General features: G+C 50.1%; 1 protein-coding gene across 11 annotated transcripts in view; it reads left to right on the forward strand.

Moving 5' to 3' along the window:
- SUN1 (Sad1 and UNC84 domain containing 1) overlaps positions 1-26,510 on the forward strand; it is a 59,615-nt gene extending 33,105 nt beyond the window's left edge. For 4 of the 11 annotated variants that reach the window (XM_017894110.1, XM_017894091.1, XM_017894126.1 and 1 more), the window contains exons 7-23: positions 200-394; positions 1,272-1,355; positions 1,666-1,776; positions 3,650-3,748; positions 4,322-4,415; positions 4,978-5,036; positions 5,162-5,304; positions 5,759-5,968; positions 7,311-7,397; positions 8,603-8,646; positions 10,069-10,198; positions 12,306-12,560; positions 13,645-13,729; positions 18,434-18,549; positions 21,052-21,219; positions 24,092-24,184; positions 24,837-26,508. In XM_017894110.1, the coding sequence (XP_017749599.1) occupies positions 200-394; positions 1,272-1,355; positions 1,666-1,776; positions 3,650-3,748; positions 4,322-4,415; positions 4,978-5,036; positions 5,162-5,304; positions 5,759-5,968; positions 7,311-7,397; positions 8,603-8,646; positions 10,069-10,198; positions 12,306-12,560; positions 13,645-13,729; positions 18,434-18,549; positions 21,052-21,219; positions 24,092-24,184; positions 24,837-24,953 (2,090 nt within the window). In that variant the 3' untranslated portion in view covers positions 24,954-26,508. Of the gene's footprint in view, positions 1-199; positions 395-1,271; positions 1,356-1,665; positions 1,777-3,649; positions 3,749-4,321; positions 4,416-4,977; positions 5,037-5,161; positions 5,305-5,758; positions 5,969-7,310; positions 7,398-8,602; positions 8,647-10,068; positions 10,199-12,305; positions 12,561-13,644; positions 13,730-18,433; positions 18,550-21,051; positions 21,220-24,091; positions 24,185-24,836 lie in introns of all 11 variants that reach the window. The other 7 variants (XM_017894100.1, XM_017894135.1, XM_017894138.1 and 4 more) reach the window with 7 other exon arrangements.
- The last annotated feature ends 380 nt before the right edge of the window (positions 26,511-26,890 follow it).

The following is a 26,890-nucleotide window of genomic DNA, read 5'->3' on the forward strand; positions in this document are numbered from 1 at the left end:
TTTCCAGGGTCCCCGGGGTTACCCTGCAGCCCCCTCGCCAGAGTCCCCTGTCCACCACCAGTTGGGCTCTTCCCCGAGTGATTATCTTTGGTGTCCATTCTAAAAGTGCCTGACATGAGTAATTTGGCTACTTGATTTATCAGGAAGTAGATGTTGGCTTTATGGGAAGAAATAACGTGTGTTCATGGTTTTTTAATAGGCGGTGCGTCTTTCTACGTGAATAGGATTTTGTGGCTGGCCAGATACACTGCGTCATCTTTTCATCATTTTAGTTCAACTTTTCAAGTGGTTTTAATGAAGCTCAATTATGAATCAGAAAATTACAAATTGAAAACTTATGAATCAAAAGATTATGAATCCGAAAGCTTTAAGTCAAAAAGCCATGAATCAAAAGGTATTTAAATATTTTTTCCCTCCTCCTTCCACCAATCGCTTTCGCGGTGGAGAAAGCACTGTGCTTTTCCTCGCCAGGCGCCTCCCTCACTGCCTCCTCCTGCAGTCTTGGTGCTGGCTGTCTCCTGGCTTCCCCCTCTGGATCTTGCATCTCTGGGAGCTTGTGGAACTTTTCCTTTGTTCTGTGTGTAGTTCGGTTCTCTCAGAGCTGATCAGTGTTGAAACATCTTTAAAGTTATTTCTTAAATGAAAAGTTAATGTGCTCAACTTTTGATTTTATTACCTTTTAAAGCAAAACTTTACCTGAGTGGTATTTAGAACCTATTTTTTGAGAATTTTTTTTTCTTTGAGATGGAGTTTCACTCTTGTTGCCCAGGCTGGAATGCAATGGCACGATCTCAGCTCACTGCAACCTTCGCCTCCTGGGTTCAAGCGATTCTCCTGCCTCAGTCTCCCGAGTAGCTGGGACTACAGGCGCCCGCCACCACGCCTGGCTAATTTTTTGTATTTTTAGTGGAGACGGGTTTCACCACATTAACCAAGATGGTCTTGAACTCCTGACCTCGTGATCCGCCCGCCTCAGCCTCCCACGTGCTGGGATTACAGGCATGAGCCACTGCGCCCGGCCCAGAGCGATTTTAAGCTGATGTTTGTATGTTTGGGCTGCGCACAGGATTCAGCCAGTGGGTGGGGGGTCTTTCCCTTCTCTTCTCGTGGCCCGGGCCCTGTCACCTGCATGGTAGGAGCCATCAGCTGCGTGAGCTCTGTGGAAGTGGCTAGCCTAGCACATTCTCTGATCATGGCGACTTCATCAGGGTGTGAGGAGCGCTCGAGCTTGGCGTCGTGAGTTCTCTAAGCCTCTTTTGCGTGTGTTGCAGCTCATGCCAGTTACTGTGGGAGAATGAATGTGAGAGAGGTTCTCAGAGAGGATGGCCACCTCAGTGTAAATGGGGAAGTGCTGTGTAAGTATGGCTTCGTTTTCCTGTGGGCGTCGGTCGTGGAGTTGGTCCCACACGCCGTCACGTTGGGCACTAGCAGAGAATGAGCAGCCCGTGTGACATGGTGGTCCTCACTGATGACGACGGGCTGGTGGAGCTGCTGCTTAAACCCCCATCACAGAAGCTCATAGCCACCAGATTGCATTTGCTTTGATTGTTAACTGTCTTGTGTGTAATTGAGTTTCCTAGTTTTTCAGACTGCCGTTGCTGTGCACAGCTGAGATGGACAGAGTTTGCTTGTGAATCCGCCACATTCACTGCTTGTCACCCACAGGCAACAACTGTAAGGGCAAGAGGCACCTTGACGCGTACACAGCTGTCCGCTTGCAGTCACCACGGCCACCCAGGCGGGCAGGGACCCTCCGGCACATCTGGGCGTGTGCAGGTTGTCTCTCGCCCCGTCTCCGTCTCATCCCACCCCGTCACCACGCTATTTGTGCCTTGTGTGGTTTGTGCTTGGAATTCAAGTGCTTTAAAGTCTTGCTGTAAAAACTGACAGGAATAGTATTAACTTTGGTTTAAAACAGGGTGAATCTGTCTCGAAAAGATTCCTTGTAAATTGATTTTTTGGAGATGGAGTCTCACTCTGATGCCTAGGCTGGAGTGCAGTGGTGCAATCTTGGCTCACTGCAGCCTCCACCTCTTGAGTTCAAACAATTCTGCCACAGCCTCCTGAGTAAAGGATTCTTTTTGTATTTTTAGTAGAGACAGGATTTCGTTATGTTGGTCAGTCTGGTCTTGTACTCCTGACCTCAGGTGATCCGCCTGCCTCGGCCTCCCAAAGTTCTGGGATTACAGGTGTGAACCACCACACCTGGCCTCCTTGTAAATTTATTTAGTATGAGTTAAACATTTGAAAAGGAATTTATTTGAGGTGAGATTGAAAGTCGAGAGAGGAGGGCCGGGGCGCGGTGGCTCAAGCCGTAATGCCCAGCCACTTTGGACCGAGAGGGCGGGATCACGAGGTCAGGAGATCAAGACCATCCTGGCTAACACGGTGAAACCCCGTTCTCTACTAAAAAATATAAAAAAACTAGCCGGGCGAGGTGGCGGGGCGGCCCTGTAGTCTCAGCTACTCGGGAGCTTTAGGCAGTGAGAATTGGTGTAAACCGGGAGGCGGAGGCTTCAGTGAGCTGAGTCCGGCCACTGCACTCAAGCCCAGGCGACAGAGCGAGACTCCGTCTCAAAAAAAAAAAAAAAAAAAATTCGAGAAAAGGGTGAGTCCCTGCTCACCCCGTGCAGGAACTGGAACTAGGGCTCGCCACGGCTGCACCTCTGCCCTGTGCCGCTTTAGTAGTTGCTGTCTGTGCCCCGAAGCTTACATGAGCACATTACTTGTTTCCAGTCTACACTCAAAACTTTCTGCCTTTTTTGGCATCTTAAAAAGTTTCAAAAATAATTGTCTCACTTGCTAATTAATCAACATAAAGCAATTGATTTTTCTGTTAAATTCTCATAAGCCGTACTTCTTTGCATGCCAACCATGTTGTAATTACATAGTTGCAGGAATTAACATGCAAATGTTAAGTCAGTGTGAGAAGAGAACCACCCACCATGAGATCTGGAACAAAACTTACTTTGGGAGGCTGAGGCGGGTGGATCACTTGAGGCTGGGAGTTCAAGACCAGCCTGGCCAACATCGCAAAACCCTGTCTCTTAAAAAAAAAATGGAACAAAACGGATTTCATGAGCAGTTTCCTGCTTTTTGGAATGTGAGGTTTGATACTAAGTTGATTGTGGTGCATTCCATCATCCGGCAGTGCGGTGTTACCCTTCTGAAACACTTTTTCACTAGAAAATATTAGGCTTTAGAATAATGTGAATTTTGGTCTTTGAGTAATTATTTTCTCACCTAGAGCATATGAACTGCAGGGTGTCTATGGAATTTCAATCTGCTTTAAAATATGGTACTATCTTTCCAATATAAACTGTGCTGGCACCAATGGCCAGTATTAAAGGGTGGCTCCAGCTGCCGCCCCCGGGGTTTCGTAGGGGATATCTGCATTTTACATCTGAAGTATCTGCAGGCAGAAGTGAGTGAAAACTATTAAATATAGAACTGAGCTTTTCCTATGGTAATGTCAGTGTGGTATTGCCAACACGTACAAGAGTTATTTGGTTTTCGTGTTTTTTGAGGAGACTCGACCCACTGACGTGGGCTTTGGTGGAGTGTGTGGTGTGGGCGTCCCCGCCGTGCTGTCAATGCAGAGGCTGGTCTCTGGCATCTGTCTGCAGCCTCACACATCTTCTCTGCACAGGTTACTTCTTGCTGCAGACTCTGCGCAGGATCGGAGCTGCGGGCCGGGCTGTGTCTAGGACGGCGTGGTCGGCCCTTTGGCTGGCCGTGGTTGCTCCAGGTGGCTATTTTGGGTTTCTGTGTTGCGTTCTCTCCAGAGCTTCTGGCAGCTAAGCACCTGCACTCGATGATTTACCTAACCAAGTAAAAATCTCGTGTAGGCTCTCATGCTTTGACCCTTGGCGTCACGTGTCTCGTTCCTCATGGTGTAGCAGTGTTAACTGACTCTACTTGCTGCATGAGCGCCCTTGGTTTCTCTGGGGTTGGGTCTGGGGTGAGTCCGGCTGCTCGAGTGCCCTGTGCAGGGCACAGAATGCATGGATCTGGGGCTTCCTCTCCTGCATCCTGTCCTGCGTGTGCATCAGTATGACACGTTACCGCCTCGCCTCTCCTGCATCCTGTCCTGCGTGTTCATTAGTGTGATACGTTACCGCCTCGCCTCTCCTGCGTCCTGTCCTGTGTGTGCATCAGCGTGACACATTACTGCCTCGCGTGGCAACTAGCATCATGGAACTTCTTCACCTCCAGCTTCATCTTCATGTGCTTCTTGCTTGGCCTTCACAGAAACAGTCCATTTAGGAGCTTGGTTTTCCTGAGAACGTTTCCTTAGAACGTTTGGTGTTTTTTCTTGTAGGGAAGGCAGCCTCCGGAGTGTTCTGGTGGCTGGGGATTGGATGGTACCAGTTTGTTACTTTGATTTCTTGGCTGAATGTGTTTCTTCTTACCAGGTAAGGAAATGGATATATGTCAGCTTGGTGCTTTAAAGAACCAATTTTGTGCCATTAGCAGGCTCTCATTTGATCTGTTATTTTATAAGGATTTAGCTTATGTTCACATAGTGTTTGTATGTTTTACAAAAGTGCCTTTATATTCTTATTTTTCAAACCAACCTGTGAGATAAGAAAGGCAGATATCATTAAGGAAAACAAGTGTGCAGAGGTGAGGCAGCTGGAAGGGCCTGGGCAGGGGGGGACCCAGGTCCAGGCTCCTCCCCTGCTGCAGTGCCCAGTGGCGCCAGTCACCTTGGGAAACTGGTGACCTGAAGAGGCAGAGACTCAGGGCAGCTCGGGCTGTCCCCACAGCACCAGAGAGTTGGTACCATAGGTCTGGAGGACACCGCTGTACATGAAGGTTCTCCTGTAGGCATCACGAGCCTTGTAGATAAAACCATAACTGCTTTTCTAATACTGGGGGGTGGATTTTGCACAAAATTATCTAGAGGGGGAAAGCAGATTGCTGAACATTGACTTTCATTTTTTCCAAGTCAAAGGTTTTCATTTTTACCCCCAGGTGCCTTCGAAACATCTGCAAGCTTTTAGTCTTGCTCGTCCCACTCCTCCTTTTACTCGGTAAGTCAATCCGGGGGGCTAAGCAATACATATACGTGTAACTTAGTGGAAAAAAATGAGCGTGTAAGTCCATGGTTTGAGAAACATGGTGTACCTGTGTGCGTGTGGTGGTTCTTCTCTTTTAGCAGGTCTCTCCTTATGGGGCCAGGGTGATTTCTTTTCGTTCCTGCCTGTGTTGAACTGGGCAAGCATGCATAGAACACAGCGGGTGGATGACCCCCAGGATGTATTTAAACCCGCGACTTCTCGCCTGAACCAGCCTCTGCAGGTAAGAGGGTAGAAGGGCCTGTCGGTTGGCACCGCACATGTGAGGTCTTCAGGGACGCGTCCCCACTGCTGCGAGCCAGGCACTTCAGTCAGGTGCCCTGTTGTAGGAAATATTTTTAAATGTCAGATAAGCAAGTTTTTGGAGCTCCTTAAGTGTTCTAAGAGTTCAAATGCACATTTAAAGTACTCTCATGATTCAGTTAGGTTTAATGTAAAAAACATTATAGTATTCATTACTGTGCAAAGTACGGAAAGTATAGAGAAGCAAATGAGAACCACCCATAGTCAGGCACGTAAGGATCGAACCTGATACTCCAGGTTTCTGTGGATTCCTCCATTCGTGTGCTGTGCACCCCAGAGCTGGCGTCTTGCTGTAGGACACTGTTTGGAGGTTTTGACTGACTCTGCTCATGGTCACTTGATTACCTGGTTTCATTCCTGTCTTACCATTTCAGGGTGACGACGAGGCTTTTCCATGGCATTGGATGAGTGGTGTGGAGCAGCAGGTGACCTCTCTGTCTGGACAGTGCCACCACCATGGCGAGAATCTCCGAGAGCTGACCACTTTGCTTCAGAAGCTGCAGGCTCGGGTGGACCAGATGGACGATGGCGCTGCTGGCGCATCAGCATCGGTCAGAGATGCTGTGGGACAGTCCCTGAGGGAGGTGGGTGCTGCCAGGCTACCGGGCTCCACGTGACACCTGCGTGCTTCTGGGTGCCGTGTTCTCTCTCTTTGGGCGACAGAGGGGACGGGAGAGGTGCCGTTGTGAGAAGGGGTTGCACTTTCTGTTGTTAGTTGTTGAGAGCAGTGTGCCGGAGAGGGAGTGGGTTTCCCATCGTCTGCTGATGACCAGGAGGTGTGGCTTCCATAGCACGCGTGGAAGTGGTGGGCAGGAGATGTGTAATAACCCCAAGCGGGAAGTCTGGCGGTCGTGGAGAACCGTGGCCTTTCCTGTCCTGTTCTCCAGATTGCCCTCTGGGTGACAGGTCATGGCGCTCTGTCCCTGCAGACGGGACGGCCACTGAGTGGCCCTGTAGACAGGATGACCACTGAGATGGACACACACTGTCTCACATTGGTCCCAGACGTGCTTCTCCTCAGAGGCAGACCAAGATGCTCCCGCCCACCACAGGGATTGCGTGGGGGGACCCAGGAACCTCTGCTTCAGAGTACGCCCTCTCTTGTAAAGAAAACAGTCGACAGCTTTTCAGAACAGTTTAGTGAAAACTAAATTGTATGTGGCCTGAGCTCATTTTGGTACAGATTGAGCCCATTCTTAAGCCGTCTTCCAGCACGTGCCTATCTGGGTGTGATCATGGCAGTGATTGGAACGCAGAGCAGGGCTTCCCTCAGAAGCGGTGAGTGCAGTGTTAAACGCTCAGCCACCTGGCAGCGGGCAGAGCCTGGTACCTGCTCCCCTGAGCCTCTAGCTCATGTTTGCATCTGGAGGCTAGTGGAGGACGCCACTACTAGCATATGGCTGTTACATTTTTGTCAGTCAACACCACGTCGAATTTTAAACGGCAGGTTCTCACTTGCATGGCCCCATTTCAGGTGCCCAGTAGCCATGAGTGACTGGTGCTGCCCTACTGGACAGCACAGCTGCAGCACGGCCCACTGTGGCCCGAGGTGGGCATCGGGCCTTCACAGGGTTTGCTGTGTCAGTGCACTGGGCTCAGGCCTGTGGTCCCAGCTACTCAGTAGGCCGAGGCAGGAGGGTCACCTGAGACCAGGAGGTGGAGGTTGCAGTGAACCACAGAGGGGACCCATGGTCCAGGCTGGAGTGCAGCCTTAAAATAAATAAATATATAAATAAAGATCTCTGGAGTTAGGGATGAAGATGAGGATGTCGTTATTAAGCGGATTATTCCTTTAGGGTATGTGCCACATTGCAACCATAGATTCTCTGATTGTCGACATTCTGTGTAGAAACGCCTTGGCCTAACTTGCCAGGTTTTTGTTGCTTAGCTTTATCCATCATTTGTTCACCCCTTTTCTTTCCTAAGACTGACTTTATGGCTTTTCACCGAGAACATGAAGTGCGCATCTCACACTTGGAAGATATTCTGGGAAAACTGAGAGAAAAATCTGAGGTATTTATTTTTGACCTTATGCTTTTTTAAAATAAAAAGAAAATCAACTATGGCTCATATTTTAAAGCCCCTGGGTCATTTAATGTTCCTCTTTTTAGGCGATTTGCTGTTGTTTTGTGTAAAATGGAAAGAAACTTGTTCTCTGGTGCGTAACTCACGCATCCCTGTGTCTCTTGAGGGCACAGAGTAGGGCTGCACATGCCAGCAGGTGGCTCTGCCAATTCCAGGCGGCTTCTGGGTTCCCATCCAGCTTTTTCCGGCTCCAGGATGCTTCCTCGCTGCCACACACCCCCTTGCAGTGTCTTTAGAGGGGAGATAAAGGACCTGAACCTTTTGACAGACAGCACTAGCTTTGGGCGGGAGGCCGGGACCGTTAGTTGCTGAGAATGCCAGGGGAGGGGCCGGGCCTGTGTGCCGCCCTCAGCCCTGGGGAGTTAGGGGTGAGGCTCGGGTTCCGGCTCTTTGTGTCTCTGGTGCTTGACAAAGAGCCTGGCGTGTCACATGTGCGTGTGTGTATTGAACTACATTGAGAAACGTGGTGAGCCTAAGGGTTGTCTTTAGCACACCCTTTTGGGAATCACGGGACCCGCTCATGGATTATGGACCCTGTGAGATCAGGCGGGTTTACCTGGGAGGGAGAGGAGGGCTGAGAGGAGCAGGCAGAGGCGAGAATGTACCAGCCTGCGAGAGTCTGCGGGGCGCCACCTCCTGTGTCCACCTGTGAAGGTCTGTGGGCCACCGTCTCCTGTGTCCACCTGCCCTGGGCCAGGCTGTGGAGATCTGCGTGGAGTGAGACTTGGGGCTGATGTCGGCGTTCAGCATGGTGCTGCTGTCAGGTCACGCGGATGGCACAGGCCAGCATGGCTCAGCTTCATGTGTGCCTCTGCCGTGTCCCTGTCCTTCACGTTTAGAACACACTCTGGAGGTGTGACAGGGAGCTGACTCCCAGCCTGGGTGCTGGTTACGGGAGCTGCATGTTCTGAGCCCACCAGGCTGTCCCCGTGTGATTTGTGCTCCTTTCTGTGCACACATGATGAAGGTTACTTTCAAATGTACAATGAACACTTCCTACCTGCCACCCACAGGCGGATCTGGACTTTGAATTAAAGGGGGTGTTCCAGAGAAATCAGTGGAGTTTTAAGTATATGGATTTATGAAAAGTTAATATATAACTATTTCAGTAGATTATTTCTTATATTTTTCAGGCCATCCAGAAGGAACTAGAACAGACCAAGCAAAAAACAATCAGGTAGGAGGATTTGAAAAACACTCACTTTTGTCTTCTATGTGTGTGTGTGTGTGTGTGTGTTATGTGGAGCGGCAGCAGAGTGATGAATGAGGGGACACGGGGCCGGCCTCCACCGTGGGTCACCTGAAGGCCCTGAGGTTTGTGCTGACAGACGCTCCTGCTGGGCTGCGTGAGGACAAAGGGGTCCTGAGGGACTTGCCACATCCCCTTCCATGTGGCATGGACCTCTATCTCAAAGGTGCCGCCCTTGCCCCTGCTGTGACTTCATCTCCAGTGTCCTTGCAGGGCCACCCTCAGGGAGTAGGTCGAGGCCCATCTTGTAGCCCATGCCATAGTGGGTGTCATGGTGGGCTCTGCGCCGGGCCTCCGCTGGCACCGTTGGCATCTAGGTGGGTGGAGTTACAGCTCAGCCTCATCCCTGCTGCTGCTCCTGGAGGGCAGCCCCTGGTGGGCAGGACACCTGCTTCCAGAACCACCCGATTTGTGCTGGACATGTCACGGTGGGCCTCTCTGCGTGGCTGTTGGCCCTGCTGCCCTTGGAATCCGTGGCACAGCCGGGTCCCTCTGCACTTCCTGGGATGCTGGCGTTTTGCTCCTGGAGGACTCCAGGCGGCTTTCTTCCACACAACTACTGATTTGCCTGAAGCCTGCTTAAGTGGAGTGCTTCCCTCTCACGGGTGTTCCCAGCACGGCAGCTTTGTCTTTCTTCCTTAGTTTTATGCACACAGCTTGCACCCCCCACAGCCCTCCCCACTTCTAGATTGGGCAGCCTTGGCTTGGTTGTGGTTTGCCAAGGTCCCCGCGTCTGCACTCAGGAGGGTCTGTCCTCCACTGTGCCCCATGTTCCTCCTCCTTGAGGACAGGTATGAGAGCTGAAGCACAGTTTTCTCTTCTTCCAAAGCTTTTATTTCAATAAAAAGTTGCTTTAATATGTTAATATGTCAGTCCTAAAGTGTTGACCCGGGAATGAACTTTTTGAGATACGAATTGTTAGTATCTCACTAAGTATGAGTACCTATAAAGGCCTCAAGTGATCCGCCTGCTTCGGCCTCCCAAAGTGCTGAGCTTATAGGCATGAGCCACCGTGCCCAGTCCAGAAATAAAGTTTTTAGATGCTTAAATCGTTTTCAGAGAGAGCTCTCACTCGCTACTGAGAAACACCGCTAGCAGCATTTTTGTAGGTAGCCTCCTTGTGCAGTGTGGATATTTGTATGTTACAGACATAAATTGATGCAGAAGAAGACCTCTCTGGGATTTTTACTGGAAACTGGCATTCAGTTTCCACGTTAGTGTGGCACAGGATGACATCTGCACAGTTAGGGCACCCAGGAGTGGGATCGGGTCCCCTCAGCCTATGTGTAGTGCGAGAAGTGTGTAGGCCGGGAGGCTTGTGTGTGACCTGTTCTCACTGTTGGATTCCAGTGCGGTTGATGAGCAGCTCCTGCCCACGGTCGAGCACCTCCAGCTGGAGCTGGATCAGCTAAAGTCAGAGCTGTCCAGCTGGCGACACGTGAAGACCGGCTGTGAGACAGTGGATGCCGTACGAGAAAGAGTGAGCTGCTTGCGTGTTTACTTTTTCTTTTATAATAGAGTAAAAGAAAACTTGATGACTTAGGTTTATTAGTTGTTTAAATTTTTTTTTTTTTTTTTTTTTTTTGGAGACCAAGTCTTGCTGTGGCGCACAGGCTAGACTGCAGTGGCACGATCTCGGCTCACTGCAGACCACCTCCAACTCTTGTGTTCAAGCTATTCTCCCACCTTAGCCTCCCGAGTAGCTGGGACTACTGGCATGTGCCACTATACCCAGCTAATTTTTGTGTTTTCAGTAGAGACGGGGTTTCACCACGATGGTCAGGCTGGTCTCAAAATTCATGACTCCAAGTGATCTATTTGCTTCGGCCTCCCAAAGTGCTGGGATTACAGGCCTTAGCCACCCACCACGCCTGGCCTAAGTTGTTTAACTTCCTTTAAAAACTTTTTTGACTATATGTGAACTTTTTAAATATTTCAAAATAACTAATTCAGCGCTCTGTAGATTTTCCCGTTCCCGCACCACCGCGTGTCAGCACCCACCATGTGTCTTCCCAGTCTCGGTGGTGTGCGTGCAGCCCAGGGCCAGCGCTGACTTGTGGCTGGGTTGTTGCTATGTACCTTTCATTAAATAGAGCCACCTTGAACCTGCTGCTTGCTCTGTTTCATGTTGAAACATATCATAGACCTTGCTTCAAGTCCATCATCCTTAGGCAGAGGAGAAAATCTAGACATTTAGAGCTGCTTAAGAATGAAAACACAATCATTTGAATGGCAAAAGTCGTCAAAGTCAGACAGTAGATTGGTAAAGGTATTTGCAATATGTGTGCTAAAATTATCTCTGATGGGCAGAGAGCCCCTAGAATTGGTAGGAAGAGAAGCAGTGGTGACAGAGAAAGCTTGCGATAGGCTGGGCATGGTGGCTCACACCTGTAATTCCAGCACTCTGGGAGGCCTAGGCAGGCGGATCACCTGAGGTCAGGAGTTCGAGACCAGCCTGGCCAACTTGGTGAAACCCTCTACTAAAAATACAAAATTAGCTGGGTGTGGTGGTGCGGGTCTGTAATCCCAGCTACTTGGGAGGCCGAGGCAGGAGAATTGCTTGAACCTGGGAGGTGGAGGTTGCAGTGAGCCGAGATCACGCCATTGCACTCCAGCTTGGGCAAGAGTGAGACTCCGTCTCAAAAAAAAAAAGCCAGTGTGCCATCAGGGAGCTGAGTCCTACTGATGGGACTTGCAGATTACAGCAGGCTCTCATCTTTAGTCTGCAGGCCCACGAGGACATCGGCTGCTGTCAGCACTGGCCAAGGCGGTGGGCTTTCCCCTGGCCAGGAGGACTGTCACCAGCCACGGTCTCTAGGGGAAAATCTTAGGATATTCACCAGTGACAAATACATGCACTCTTTGAAACGTGTAACCATGCCCTTGGGAATCATCCTACAGAAATAAAGGCACCAGTACAGAGGCCACACAGGCAGGAGGGTTAGCGCTGCGAAGTTAGTGTGGGGAGAAGTGAGGGTAGAAAGCAGCCACGTGCCACTGTTAGCGGGTGTGGGCTAGAGAAAGGTATGTCCACACGTGGAGCGTGGGAGGGTGGCTGTGATGAACGGCCATGTCATAGGCTTTGCCATTTCCTTCACGGTCTATTGTTATAAAGCAAGCAGAGAAACGTATTTACATATGTGTTTGTGTGCATAGAAATAACATGTATTTAGCATACATAAAGATATAATTTAGGTTCGTTTATATGACTGTTTTCTTACCAGACCAAGTTTGTTAACGGCAGGGCCTCTCCGATGCACCTGTGCGCCTAGCTGCAGGGTGCCCGGCGGGTGCTTGCTGGATGAACACACACCTCCGGATGGTGTGGACATGCCCCATCGCGTCCTTCAGCTCCTAGGATGCAGGTCGCACTCATCCCACGAGCTTGCCTATTTCTGTTCTTTTTAACATGTTCCTGCATTATTGGAGGGATTCTTAAATTTAATACGAAGGAAAACACTGTCACAATGACATTCTAGATTTTGAGAGGATATATAATACTTTTGAGGTATCTAAGATAATGGACCCAAAGAGTGGAAATGATTTAGTTAAAATAGTAAATTTGTGTCTCTCTACTGCTTTACTAGGTGGATGTGCAAGTCAGAGAAACGGTGAAACTCCTGTTATCCGAAGATCAGCAAGGCGGCTCTCTGGAACAGCTGCTACAGAGGTTCTCGTCGCAGTGTGTGAGCAGAGGCGACCTGCACACGATGCTGCGAGACCTGGAGCTGCAGATCCTGAGGAACGTCACCCACCACATTTCCATGACCAAGCGGCTCCCAGCCTCGGAAGCCGTGGTGTCTGCTGTGAGCGAGGCGGGGGCGTCTGGAATAACAGAGGCGGTGAGTCGGCGGCAAGTAAATGCTTACAGTCCATTCTGTGCTGAGACTGAAGACCACACTGTGAGGCGTGGATGTTGATGTGTTGTTTTAGGAGTGGTCTGGCTGGGGTGTGCTTAGCTGACGTAAGTGAGATGGGACGTGCCTGGGCAATGCCGTGTGTGGAGGGGCACCTGTGCGGTGAGCTTCAGCTCTTGCTGTCCATGTCATTACTGAGCTGCCTCTTGGGAGTTCTTTATACTTTGTGAATCTTTTTGTCCGAAAGAGCCCATCTGCCTGTGTGGTGGCCACACCTTCTGAAGTTCCATGAAAATGTCTCCGTGTAGTAGTCTGTTCTCATCCTGCTAATAAAGACATACCCAGGACTGGGCAATTTAGAAAGGATGATTGATTCACAGTTCCACATGGCTGGGGAAGCCTCACAATCATGGGGGAAGGTGAACAAGGAGCAAAGTCATGTCTTACATGGTGGCAGGCAAGAGAGCATGTGCAAGGGAACTCCCTTTATAAAACCATCAGATCTCGTGAGACACTATCAGGAGAACAGCATGGGAGAAACCCCACCCCCAGGACTCAGTTCCACCACCTAGTCTCCACCACAATGTGGGAATTATGGGAGCTGCAATTCAAGGCCATGACTCGGTTCCCCCCACCCAGTCCCCACCACAGCGTGGGAATTAGGGGAGCTGCAATTCAAGGTGAGACTTGGTCAGGGACACAGCCAAACCGTGTCACTCAGTAATACCTAAATTCCCAGAATTTCCTGTGTTCCAGGCTTGAAGTCTCATCCTTCCTTTATTTATGTTTTATGGCGTCTGGTGGATTTTTTCTGGTTCAAAGATTGATGGCGGCCATGGCTGAGCCCTGGGGGAAGAGACCTCGTGCTGTCCCATCTCCGTCCGATGGCCTTGGCAGTTGGGTGCAGGACTGGAGTGTGGAGTTACTTCCGTCATGCCTAGGATCCCCTACATAGGTTCCATTGAGAAAATATTCTAATGTAAGTGTCTGGTCCTCATCTATGGCACTAAAACCCAAGTCTCTCCTCTCCTGTTCTGGTGTTCGGTGGTCTGTCCTCGTGTCTGTCCAGCAAGCACGTGCCATCGTGGACAACGCCTTGAAGCTGTATTCCCAAGATAAGACTGGAATGGTGGACTTTGCTCTGGAATCTGGTGGTGAGTAAGCAGACGTTCGGATTACTAAGTGAGATGGTCACCTGTTAGCAGGGGTGTGCACTGGAGAGGCTGTTGCTGCCCCACTTCCAGCAGTAAAGACTCCTAACGTTTACACATCTGAGAAAAGGCGTGTGATTCTGGGCATGTCCCTGGTGTTCTTTCTTGCTGGCCAGTTGTGTTTGGGGGGGACAGGTTCTCCCCCGGAAGGGCTGCTGGTGCATGCTTGTGGCTAAGTCAAGGTTCACAGCACAGAAAGTTTGGTCGACTTCACTCTCTCCTGTGCTGTGATCGGGGATTGTTCAGTGCCTTCAGGAGAGACTCAGCAGTGACCACACAGCTCTCCCCGAGGGCGTCCACTCAGCAGCAAGACAGACCGGGAGCAGAAGCAGGCTAAGCAAATGGAATGATGGGGGCAGCGTTTCAGGACCTCAGAGAAATACAAAGGCGGCTGTGGTCAGGGTCTGGGAAGCCCTGCAGGGGCACAAGCCTAGGCCAGACCTCTTGGGGCAGATGCATTTGAAAATCAGAATCGCAGCTGAGGAAAGTCCTGGGGTCCCCACAGCCCCTCCGTGGGGAGTGGGCAGCCCGCCTGGATCAGACACGCACATTTCCCAAAGAACCATGAGAGGAGCTAGACCTGCTTCACGTCTGCTCAGGGAAGGTTTGCACCACACGTTATGGAAATCGAAATCTTGGTTTTCTGAAGTTTTTGGTTTTGTTTGTTTGTTTGTTTGTTTGTTTCTTGAGACAGTCTCGCTCTGTTGCCCAGGCTGGAGTGCAGTGGCGCGATCTCGGCTCACCGCAAGCTCCGTGTCTGGGTTCCTGCCATTCTCCTGCCTCAGCCTCCCGAGTAGCTGGGACTACAGGCACCGCCACCACCCCCTGCTATTTTTTTGTATTTTTAGTAGAGATGGGGTTTCACCGTGTTAGCCAGGATGGTCTCAATCTCCTGACCTTGTGATCTGCACGCCTCAGCCTCCCAAAGTGCTGGGATGACAGGCGTGAGCCACGGCGCCCGGCCTTTCTGAAGTTTTTAAATGTAGGATTTGCAAATGTGGGCTGGGAGACTCACATTATCACTCAGAAGATGCTGAGTTCAGTACACATTAGTGTGTGGAGGGACTGGAGAGTCTGCAGAGCAGGAGGGATTTCTAAAACCCACGATGGTGTAGGGCTGGGTAGGGACTCTGCCATGTGGTGGTGCAGGAACCTGATCCCATTAGTACGGGAGCAGCTGGGTTTGAGTTCAGTCATTTGCCACCCTGCGGGTTCTTCCTGTGGTGGCTGCAGACTGAAGTCATAGTAACAATGGCCTGATTCTTCCAAATGGGAGACGTCAACAAGGCCACTGGCGTGATCAGTGTGTGTGTGTTTCAAGTGACCTTTTCAGAATATTAAGTGCTTTTAGTTATATATTTTGAAATTCGGTGATTTAGGAAGAAATTATTTTCTATTAAGAGGCATCAGTTGACATGAACCGTACGGTTTGCGCCGGGAGATGTCATTTATTCTTAAAACCCTAGTTCATCCTTACAGGTTTGTGTGTACCTCAGAACACTGGTAATTCTGAGGAGGCTGCCCTGAAGGTTCCAATACTGAAGAAAACATTGATTGGCACTTTGTGAGTTAGACTGAGAGCAAGATTTTTAGAAAGATAATTCAGTGGTTCGGAAATTCAGGTCTCAATCAGCCACATTAAAATCCCCTGGTTTCCTGGTGAAAGCATCAGTTTCTAGCTGGGCGCGGTGCTCACACCTGGAATCCCAGCACTTTGGGAGGCCGAGGCAGGCGGATCACGAGGTCAGGAGATGGAGACCATCCTGGCCAACACGGTGAAACCCCGTCCCTACTGAAAATGCAAAAAACTAGCCGGGCAAGGTGGCGGCGGCACCTGTAGTCCCAGCTACTCGGGAGGCTGAGGCAGGAGAATGGCGTAAACCCGGGAGGCGGAGCTTGCAGTGAGCCGAGATCATGTCACTGCACTCCAGCCTGGGGACAGAGCGAGAAAAAAAAAACCATCAGTTTCTGCCTCTCCTGCCCGTGGTTCACCAGCACCGGGGCCCCTGGAGTGCCGCCCTCCTGAGCTGGCCCTTGCTGCCCGGGGCTGCGTGCTGCCTTCAGGCCAACTTGGTTTTTGTTTCTTGGGGATGTTTTGTCCTGCTACGACAACAACCTTGTGCCTGCCCTGTTTCCTACTGAGGGCCAAGCTGGACTTGTTTTTTATGCTTCCTCTTGTTATTGAGATGTAATTCACACAAAAAATTCACCATTTTAAAATGTACAGCTCTGTGGTTATTAGCGTATTCACAGTGCAGCCATCACCACTGTCTCACCCCAAAATCTTTCTGACCCCCGCTAGAAAACCCTGTACCTGCCAGCAGTCATCCTCACGGCCCCGGCCTTTTCTCTGTGATTGGTGATTATTGTGACGGAAGGTCTGCTCTTCCGGGCCTGAAAGCTCACCTGCCAGGTGACACCAGGCTCAGTTGTGTGCGTGCTTTATTCTTCATTGAGAAAAACCAAGGAAAGTTCATTCAGAGTAGCGGTCTCTCTAGCAGTAGTGGGGGAAGGCCAGTATTGTAAGGATTTCCCAGTTTCAGTAAGTAAAATTCTGTATCCTAAAGCACTTGTCAACTCTGAACTCTCAGTTTGAGAAAGTACAATTAAGTAAGAAAAGGACGGGTCTAAAAGTAGGAGGTTCTTTCTATATGTAAAACCTTGAGAAATTTAAAAACACTTTTTTTAACCCTAAAATATTTATTAGCTGGTATTAGATAACATCCTTTGTCATTTTCAAACTTATGTATTTTAATGGGTTCTTAACTAATTACCTATTTTTTAGTTTTTGTGGGTACATAGATGCATATATTTATGGGGTGTGTAAGATGTTCTGATACAGGCCTGCAATGTGAAGTAAGCACATCATGGAAAACTGGGTACCCATCCTCTCCAGCATTTATCCTTTGAGTTACCAACAATTCAGTTATACTCTAAGTTATTTAAAAATGCACAGTTAGGCCGGTGCAGTGGCTCACTGCACTTCAGGAGGCCGAGGCAGGTGGATCACCTGAGGTCGAGAGTTTGAGACCACCCTGACCAACATGGAGAAACCCCGTCTCTACCAAAAAGATACAAAAAAATTATCCAGGTGTGGTGGGCGCCTGTAATCCCACTTTGGGAGGCTGAGGCAGGAGAATCGCTTGAACCCAGGAGGCAGAGGTTGCAGTGAGCCAAGATCGTACCATTGCACTCCAGCCTGGGCAACAAGTGAAACTTCATCTCAAAAAAAAAAAAAGCACAATTAAGTTATTCACTATAGTCACCCTGTTCTGCTATCATACAGTAGGTCTTACGCATTCATTTTTCTTAGAGACAAAGAGTCTCTGTTGCCCAGGCTGGAGTGCAGTGGTGCAATCTCGGCTCACCACAACCTCTGCCTCCCGACTTCAAGCAATTCTCCTGCCTCGGCCTCCTGAGTAGCTGGGACTACAGGGGCGCAGCACCACGTCTGGCTAATTTTCGTATTTTTAGTAGAGATGGGGTTTGTCCATGTTGGTCAGGCTGGTCTGGAACTTCTGACCTCAGGTGATCCGCCCGCCTCGGCCTCCCAAAGTGCTGGGATTACAGGCGTGAGCCACTGCACTCTGCCTCATTCTATTTTTTTTTGTTTTTGGACCCATTAACCATGCCCACTTTCCCCAAGCCCCAACTCCCCTTTCCAATCCCTGGTACCACCCTTCTACTGTCTCTGTCCGTGAGTTCAGTGGTTTTGGTTTTTAGATCCCACAAGTAAGTGAGAACATGGGATGTTTGTCTTTCTGTGCCTGGCTTATGTCACTTAACATAAAGAGCTCTGGTATCCATCCATGTTGCAAATGACAAGCATTTTTTTTTTTTTTTTTTTTTTTTTTGGAAGTGGAGTCTTGCTCTATCACCCAGGCTGGAGTCAGTGATGTGATCTTGGCTCATTCCCAGTTCAAGCGATTCTCCTGCCTCGGCCTCCCAAGTAGCTGGGATTACAGGCGCCCGTCACCACACCTGGCTAATTTGTGTATTTTTAGTAGAGATGGGGTTTCGCCATGTTGGCCAGGCTGGTCTGGAACTCCTGACCTCAGGTGATCCGTCTGCCTCACCCTCCCAAAGTGCTGGGATTACAGGCGTGAGCCACTGCGCCTGGCCTGCTCTCATTGTTTTTTACGGCTGAGTAGTGCTCCAGTGTGTTTATGCACCTCATTCATCTGTTAGTGGACATTTAGGTTGCTTCCAGATGTTAGTCATTGTAAACAAGTAGTGCTGCACCAAAGATAGAAGTGTGGATCTCCCTTCGATAGACAGCCTTCCTTTCTGTCGGGTGTGTACCCAGGAGTGGCATTGGTGGGTCATATGGTAGCTCAGTTGTGAGTTTTCTGCGGGACCTCCACACCGCTCTCCATAGTGGTTGTACTCATCTCCATTCCCAGCAACAGTGCGTGAGGGTCCTTTCTCCACGTCCTCATCAGCATTTGTTACTGCCTGTCTTTAGAATAGAAGCCATTTTAACGGCGGGGAGAAGAAATCTCATTGTAGCTTTTACTTGCATTTCTCTATCAGTGACGTTGAGCACTTTTCTTGAAAACATTCTGAATAAATCCTTAAGAGGTGCAATACTATTGCTTCCAAAATGGTGGAACTGGACCCTGAGACTGATCTGAACTTTGCTTTAAGGTGGCAGCATCCTGAGTACTCGCTGTTCTGAAACTTACGAAACCAAAACGGCCCTGATGAGTCTGTTTGGGATCCCGCTGTGGTACTTCTCGCAGTCCCCGCGCGTGGTCATCCAGGTGAGTGGCCGCCGGTGGCCGGAGCTGCTCTTCAGCATGGGCTGTTAGTGTTCACAGGCCGTACGTCCACAGCCTGGCAGAACTTCGTGAGAGGAACATGTCTGTGGAACTGGTACCACAAGCAGCAGCAGCGTTCCCACACCGAGGAGTCCCCGGCGTCCCCGTGTAGCCTCCACGCTACACGTCTGTTGGCTTGGGTTTAGCGTCGCAAAGATGGGACCGTGTGACACATGCTGGTCCTGTTGGCCTTCCTCCCTCCCTCTTGTGGGTGGTCCAGCCGTGGCGGTCTGAGTGGCAGCTGTTCCTGCTCGGGGCTGGGGGTCTTCCATCACGAGAGTGTCCGCTGTGCTTTCTCAGGTGTTGAGAGAGAATAGGTGGGGAGGCCCTTGCTGTCTGGCCTCCGTGTGGGCCTTTACCCCCCGGCCCCCCGGCCTTCACCCCCGGTCTCCTGGACGTTCTGCTGTTGTCCTCGTTGTGTACTGCTTTTCTGTGGCTTCGTTTAATACTTTATACTATTGACTGTACAAGTTTAAAGTTGACTGTACAAGTTTAAAGCACTAAAGGATGGAGAATTTAAACAGGTAGATCTATTTTGCCTCAGTACTCAAATCTTGCCTAATATTCATGACATGTTTTGAAGAAAAGTCCAGTAATTCCTTGTATGTGGAACAACGCCAAGACAGCTTTCACTTGGAAAACACAAGTCCAGCCTGAAAGAATTCATGACGTGCCCGTGACCTGAAGTTGAAGGTCCCGCGGGACTGTCGTCATCATGATCTCGTCCCCAGGCCGCCCCGGTGGAAGTGTCGGGTCAGCGGGACCGTGTGGCTTTCTGTGGCCAGCAGCAGCGCACAAACTCAACAGCACTTCGCTCCCAAGGGTGCAGCCGGGAGCCCCTCCTCACTGCAGGCAGATGCAGCCTCTGCTGCCGTGAAGCCACACAGCCCTGCGCTTGGCATGCAGCTGCTTTTTCCGTGCCAGCTCGCGAGCACCACTGGCACAGTCTCTGTCACATGGCAGGGCCGACAGGTTTCCTACATGGGGTTGCCACGGTGTTCCTGCATGGCGGTCCTGCTCCTGGCCGTAACCTCCTTCTCAGCGGGCTTGGTGGTCCTGACCCTCCCAGAGGAGCTCACTGGCCCGCAGCGTTGTCAGCGTGATCCTGATGGGGATCTGGTGGTGAGAGCGCAGCGTGGCTTCAGTGTCTCAGAGACTGAGGGAGAGGGTGGAGCTCAGCCCTCCTTGGCACAGTTCTCTCTCAGAAGGAATTGCACGTCACTGGAGGGGCAGACGTCATATAAACCACCGTCACTGTGATGGGACTGGACCGAGAAGCTGTCGGCTCCTGGGAAGTAAAGAGAACGTTACAGAACATAGGGACAGCAGATGGAAGGGACCACAGTGGAGCCTCGCCAGAGGGTCGCTCCAGACCTTTGGGCGAGGGCGTGGCCCAGCTCACTGAACGTCGGGGAAGTTGCTGTGGTGCCACACCGAGGAATGTGCCAGCATGCTGGGAAAGCCTGTGCACAGCAGGGTGACTCACCGGGCGTTTGGCTGCAGCACACCCAAGAGGGGTACCAGGGAACCTCAGTGTCCCTTCAGCACCCTGAGCTGGCAAGGGCTAGGCTCTGCGCTGGCAAAGGGAGAGCAGTTCAAGGCTCAGCTTCATCTTCACAGCGCAGCAGAAGGGTGGCTTGGGGGCTGAGGGACAGTAAATCCACAGCTGGCATAGAGGAGAAGCTGGTGGGTACGTGCCCATCGTTCACCGTCTCGTCTAAACGAACGAACGTGTGTCATCCTCACACACCGAAGGCAGGCTGCCTGCACGGCAGCTTCCTCCATCATGCACAGCAGCATGACTGCCTGGACGCAGTGTCTGCAGCTTCTCAAGCCAGTCCCTGTGTGCCTGGGGACGTCGCGCTGTGAGGCGGGCTCTCCGTCGCATCTGCATCCTGCAGTTCTGTCCCTGCACCTGGAGGTGGAGGTGCGACTGCAGGCCAGAGGCAGATGTGTGCACAGCGGGCCGACCTCGCCAAGCTGCGCTTCTGGGGCTGCACACTGCACCGTGGTCGGCGGTGAGAACGTGCGTCTCCCCAGGGCGTCAGCGGCAGACCCGGTTAGACCCTTGACGTTGGTCGCATGGGGGCAGTGGTGGTTCCTTGTGATGTTGTCCCTTCTTGCTGTGCGGGGGACGGGGGCATCTTCCCACGACCGAGGACCACTGACGTTCACCTTTTCTTTGAAGTATGTTGTATGTCTCACCCATTTTTCTTTAAGGTTCTGGTCATTTTAACTTTTATACAACATATGGGCTGGAGATAGTGGCCCTTTGAGGAGTGAATTATAAATGCTTTTCCCAGCTTGTCTTCGGATTTTGCTCATGGCAGTTTCTACCATGTAAAAATTATTTTTAGTTCAATATAATCAGCCTTTCCTCTTACTGCTTCTAAGTGGGTAAGAGCATGCTCACACTCTGAGTCCTCATGTTTTTCCTTTCCTCAGCCTGACATTTACCCCGGTAACTGCTGGGCATTTAAAGGCTCCCAGGGGTACCTGGTGGTGAGGCTCTCCATGATGATCCACCCAGCCGCCTTCACTCTGGAGCACATTCCTAAGACGCTGTCGCCCACAGGCAACATCAGCAGCGCCCCCAAGGACTTCGCCGTCTATGTGAGTGCACGCGGCCGCCTCTCCTCCTCCCACACCTTCCTGGGAGTTCCCACTGATGAAAGCAAGTGACGTGAGCACGCTGGGGACGGCTGCCTCCGGCCGCCCTCTCTCAGCAGATTCAGTGTTGAGGGGCACATTCTAGTGGTTTTCCAGGGAGGGTAACTTAGAAATGGCCTATTACCTGATGTCCACTTTACATACAGTACTACACTGACCAAGGCAGACACGCCTAAGGATTTTGCTCTTCGCCGCCTTTGCCAGGTTGCCTGTGACAGGTGTTCGGGCAACTGGGTGACATGGGAGCAGCTAACTGACAAGAGGACTGCCATGATCCCAGCCCCAGAAAAACCCACCATTAATACTGTGATATTTTCTGGTTTTTTCCCCATGCCCTTTTTTTTTTTTTTTTGAGACGGAGTCTTGCTCTGTCGCCCAGGCTGGAGTGCAGTGGCTGGATCTCAGCTCACTGCAAGCTCCGCCTCCCGGGTTTACGCCATTCTCCTGCCTCAGCCTCCGAAGTAGCTGGGACTACAGGCGCCCGCCACCTCGCCCGGCTAGTTTTTTGTATTTTAGTAGAGACAGGGTTTCACCGTGTTGGCCAGGATGGTCTCGATCTCCTGACCTCGTGATCCACCCGTCTCGGCCTCCCAAAGTACTGGGATTACAGGCTTGAGCCACCGCACCCGGCTTCCCATGCCTTTTAAAGAATACAGTTGAGCCTGTAATCCTAGCACTTTGCGAGGCTGAGATGGACGGATCACCTGAGGTCAGGAGTTTGAGACCAGCCTGGCCAACATGGTGAAACCCGGTCTCTACTAAAATATACAAAAAAAAAAAAAAGAGCCAGGCATGGTGGTGCATGCCTGTAATCCCAGATACTTGGGAGGCTGAGGCAGAAGAATCACTTGATCTAGGAGGCGGAGGTTGCCTTGAGCTGAGATCGTACCACTGCACTCCAGCCTGGGCAACAGAGTGAGACCCTGTCTTTAAAAAAAAAAAAAAAATTAGAGTTGAGACAGTAGTGTTTATGAACCTTTAAAATTTTCATAAAATATTTCATAAAAGTATTCCTGCCTTTAAAAAAAGATTGGCCAGGCGTGGTGGCTCACGCCTGTAATCCCAGCACTTTGGGAGGCCGAGGCAGGTGGATCACCTGAGGTTGGGAGTTTGAGACCACCTTGGTCATCATGGTGAAACCCATCTCTACTAAAAATACAAAAATTAGCTGGGCGTGGTGCGTGCCTGTCATCCCAGCTACTCAGGAGGCCAAGGCATGAAAGTCACTTGAACTTAGGAGGCAGAGGCTGCAGTGAGCCAAGATTGAGCCACTGCACTCCAGCCTGGGCAAGAGAGCGAGACTATGTCTCAAAAGAAAAAAAAATAAGAAGAAATTGTATTACGAGCGTTTTTCCGTGGCAGTTAGACTCTTTATGGCCATCCTCAAGTAGCATCAATTGTCCGTGTTTATCTGGCCGGTCCTTTCACTGAGTATTTCTTTCCCATTTCTGCTTCCCTGTGTAACTGCCGCTCCTTTACACCTTCACTGATCCCCGTGGACAAGACACTCACAAGTGGCGTCACGGTTTCAGAGGCCAGCAGCATGTTGTACGGCCAAGTCAGTGCACTGTGTTACTAGCGTTTTCTTTTTCTTTTTCTTTAGACGGACTTTCGCTCTTGTTGCCCAGGCTGAAATGCAGTGGCATGATAACTCACCACAACCTCTGCCTCCCGGGTTCAAGCGATTCTCCTGCCTCAGCCTCCTGAGTAGCTGGGACTACAGGCCACGCCACCACGCCTGGCTATTTGTTTTTTTTTGTGTTTTTTTTTTTGAGACGGAGTCTCGCTCTGTCACCCAGGCTGGAGTGCAGTGGCACGGTTTCGGCTCACTGCAAGCTCTGCCTCCCGGGTTTACGCCATTCTCCTGCCTCAGCCTCCCGAGTAGCTGGGATTACAGATGCCCGCCACTATGCCCGGCTAGTTTTTTGTATTTTTAGTAGAGACGGGGTTTCACCATGTTGGCCAGGACGGCCTCGATCTCCTGACCTCGTGATCTGCCCGTCTCGGCCTCCCAAAGTGCTGGGATTACAGGTGTGAGCCACTGCGCCCAGCCCTGTATTTTTATTTCACTGGTGATTATCAGAGGCAGTAATTACATCTACTCACTCGCTGGAATTTCTTCCATAGCATTTCTTATCCCTAGAAAGTCCTTTCCCATTTCAAAACAGATATGCAAATAGTCCCCTGTATCTTCTGCAAGTTTTCTGACTCTGGTAAAATACAACATAAAGCTTACCATTTTAGTAAGTGCACAGTCCAGTCACACTGTCGTGCTGCCATCACCACTGTCGTCTCCAGAGCTGCTCCATCTTCTAGTCTGAATCTCTATCCCCACTGAGCCCTGACTCCCCACACCCCACCTTGGCCCAGCACCCCCTTCTGCCTGCTCTCCTGCCGGAGTCGGTCTTCTGTGGCCCCTCCTCCCACTAGTGAGGCCTCGTCTCCCCAGGCTCAGCAGGTGCTCCAGAGCTTCCACTGTGCTGAGGGCAGCAGCTGAGCATGGTCTGTGCGTCGGGCGGGGTCGCTTCTCTGCCACTCATGAGTGTGTCCTGTTTTGGCCTCAGTTTTCCTAATGTGCATAATGGGGGGAATCGTGCTGACCTCAGGACATGTCGTGGGTTACATGAAGCCCTCAACAAAACACACCCCTTCCTTCCAGGGAAGGCCTCATGACTGTGCCATGGAGGAGTGACTTTCTCTAACTAATGTGGAGGGAAACGGTCCTGTTTGCTCAGTGTTAGCTGTGGAAGGGAACGGTCCTCTCTGCTCAGTGTTACTTTTCCGTTAGTTCATGATTGTATGGTCTTGATTTCAGGGATTGGAAAATGAGTATCAGGAAGAAGGGCAGCTTCTGGGACAGTTCACGTATGATCAGGACGGGGAGTCGCTCCAGATGTTCCAGGCCCTGGTAAGAACCGGGACTTGCACTGCCCTGGGGTCTCTGAGCCCCACAGCCTCTCATGACAGCAGGGCCCAGCCGGCATCAACAGACTGGAAAGCAGCATGAGGACCAGCCTTTGAAAAACGTTAACCTGCGCTTCCTGGATCTGCATTAATGAGCCTTTCCGTGGCTAATAGAGTTCTCAGTTTTACCCGTGCTTCATGCCCCGTGATACATTTACTTACAAGGATCATATTAAAGAAGTTAACTTCCGGCTGGGCATAGTGGTTCATGCCTGTAATCCCAGTACTGTGGGAGGCTGGGGCAAGCAGATCACAAGGTCAGGAGTTCGAGATCAGCCTGACCAACATGATGAAACCCCATCTCTACTAAAAATATAAAAATTAGCCAGGCGTGGTGGCATGTGCCTGTAATCCCAGCTACTCGGGAGGCTGAGGCAGGAGAATCGTTTGAACCCAGGAGGCAGAGGTTGGCTGAGATCGCGCCATTGCACTCCAGCCTGGGTGACAGGGCAAGACTGTCTCAACAACAACAACAAAAAGTTAATTTCCAATCTAGCTGCTTCCTGTCAGACGTCATATTTGGGGAAGTGATTGGGCTTGGGGTTATAAATACGAAATACATGTGTTGTTTTTTTTTTTTCCCTCCTTGATTTCAGAAAACACCCGATGACACAGTTTTCCAAATAGTGGAACTTCGGATTTTTTCTAACTGGGGCCATCCTGAGTACACCTGTCTGTATCGCTTCAGAGTTCATGGCGAGCCTGTCAAGTGAAGACACTACTCATTATTTTTGTACATTTTTGTATATACTGGGACAGCCTGAAACACTGGAATCCTTCGTGGACGAGGGCATAGACAATGATGGGACAGTGCCACTCCTTCAATAAACGTCGCTGCTGGCCAGGGACAGGAGCGTGTGACGGGCGCCCTGGCGCCACCTGTTGGGTGCTCACTGACTGCACGTGCAGAGGGGTCAGCAGCAGGGGAAGCATGTTGAACACGTGTCTCTCAGACGCTCCTTGTTTTTAATGGGAAGTTCTTTGTATTTGCATTTCCTTGACAACAGGAGCAAAGCAGAGGAAGCTGAGAGTCTGGCGTGTTCTTGACGCTTTGCTCTTGAGCCTTGCACTGGCTCTTCTAAAGGACTTTTGGAGGGCAGATAATTTCATCTGTTAAATCCAACACACATTTCTTTCAGGGAAAAACAATGTCACCAAATTTTCAGAGTTCTAAACTCCTTTCCTTCAAGCCGGGATTTTCCTTTATTCAGCACCAGTACGTACTAAGTCTCCAGATGGGGAAGTGACTAAAATGGGTTTTTCTGCTTTGTTTGCTCTTCTGAGAAAGGTTTCCAGTCTGGACTCGATGTACCAATATCCATGGTGGAATATGGGAGCGTTTGGTTCTCCTTGTAGGCTGAAGTCAGTCTGACTTGAAGGAGGCTGGTTTGGGTCTAAGCAAACACCCAGATGGGGTTCTCTGGTCTCAGCAAGGCTTTTCCTGTTGGGAGTCATAGTAAACAGAAACCCAGAAATCTCACCTTGGGTGTTCTCAGGGCTCGTTTTGAGTTTTGCTGAATAGGGAGCACGAGGTACCCTGAGCCTTCCTCTCTCACTGGTGGTGATCAGAGGAGCTGTCTGGTGTGTCAGGGTCATGAACCCGTTACATTTCAGGACAATCCTTTTTCCTTCAGCAGCACTTCTTACTGGCTCTGGCTGGAATCTGCCTTTTATCACAGCTGTCACCATTCTCACGTGCTTCTTGTGAGACTCTTTGGTTATAATTACTATTTAATATTTAGACTATTTTACTGAGCAGACTTTATAAATGAGATATCTGCAAGGCACTTAAAGTGTTACAGATGTTTTACCTTAAGAATTATTTAAGTTGTGTTGGCTTAAGACAGTTTTCGGTGTACCGTAAATGACGTGTTTTCAGAAAAAGACAAAACGATGGTGCTGACTGGTTTTCTGTATATTGCACAACAGTCCTCAAATCCACGAAACTATTCATACATCAAGCAGCATTTTTTTCACTCTCCTTAGAATTGGAACTATGCAGTTAAGGCAGATAAAATGTACAGATGTTTCATATATTACAGGTTACATATATAAATCAAAATTTCCTATATAAAACTGATTTGGGATTTGGGGTGGAAATATTTTGAATATTAATTTATTTTTAAAGATGCAAGATAGGACTTTGTGCAATGTATTTTTGTAAATGCTTTTCAAAATATCTGTCTTTGGTAGTGCTTCTGCTGCTGCCACCAAATTGGTAAGATGCTATTAAGAGGTTTAAATAAAGAGTTTTAATTTTTAAAAGTTCATGGGATATAAACAGTATTTCTTTTCTCAGTTTATCTGTCTCTGCCCCTGGGATGTGGGGAGGGACTGGGTTTGCTGGCTTTTGTTGGCAAGCTCTGTGGCACAGCCTTTGAATGGTAACCTGTCCTCCAAGGCCTTGAGGCCTCAGGTGTGCTGGGCATCTTTTTCTGTAGGGCACCATTTCCACTTGGAAAACGGACTGAATTACAAGTTGCTTGATGGGCAGAACATTAGGAAATGTGATGGCTTTCCTCAGGACACAGTTTTCATCGCTGCTTCTGTAGTTGAAGGCAAGTGCTGACACCAGGTCACAGGTGATAGCACACACACCACACAGTTTCACACCTGGCTTTTCCCCAGTTACCAAGTGTGTCCCGTAAGA

This window comes from Rhinopithecus bieti, unplaced genomic scaffold (genome assembly GCF_001698545.2).
Source record: "Rhinopithecus bieti isolate Rb0 unplaced genomic scaffold, ASM169854v2 scaffold_1017, whole genome shotgun sequence".
In the NCBI taxonomy this organism is placed as follows: Eukaryota; Metazoa; Chordata; class Mammalia; order Primates; family Cercopithecidae; genus Rhinopithecus; species Rhinopithecus bieti.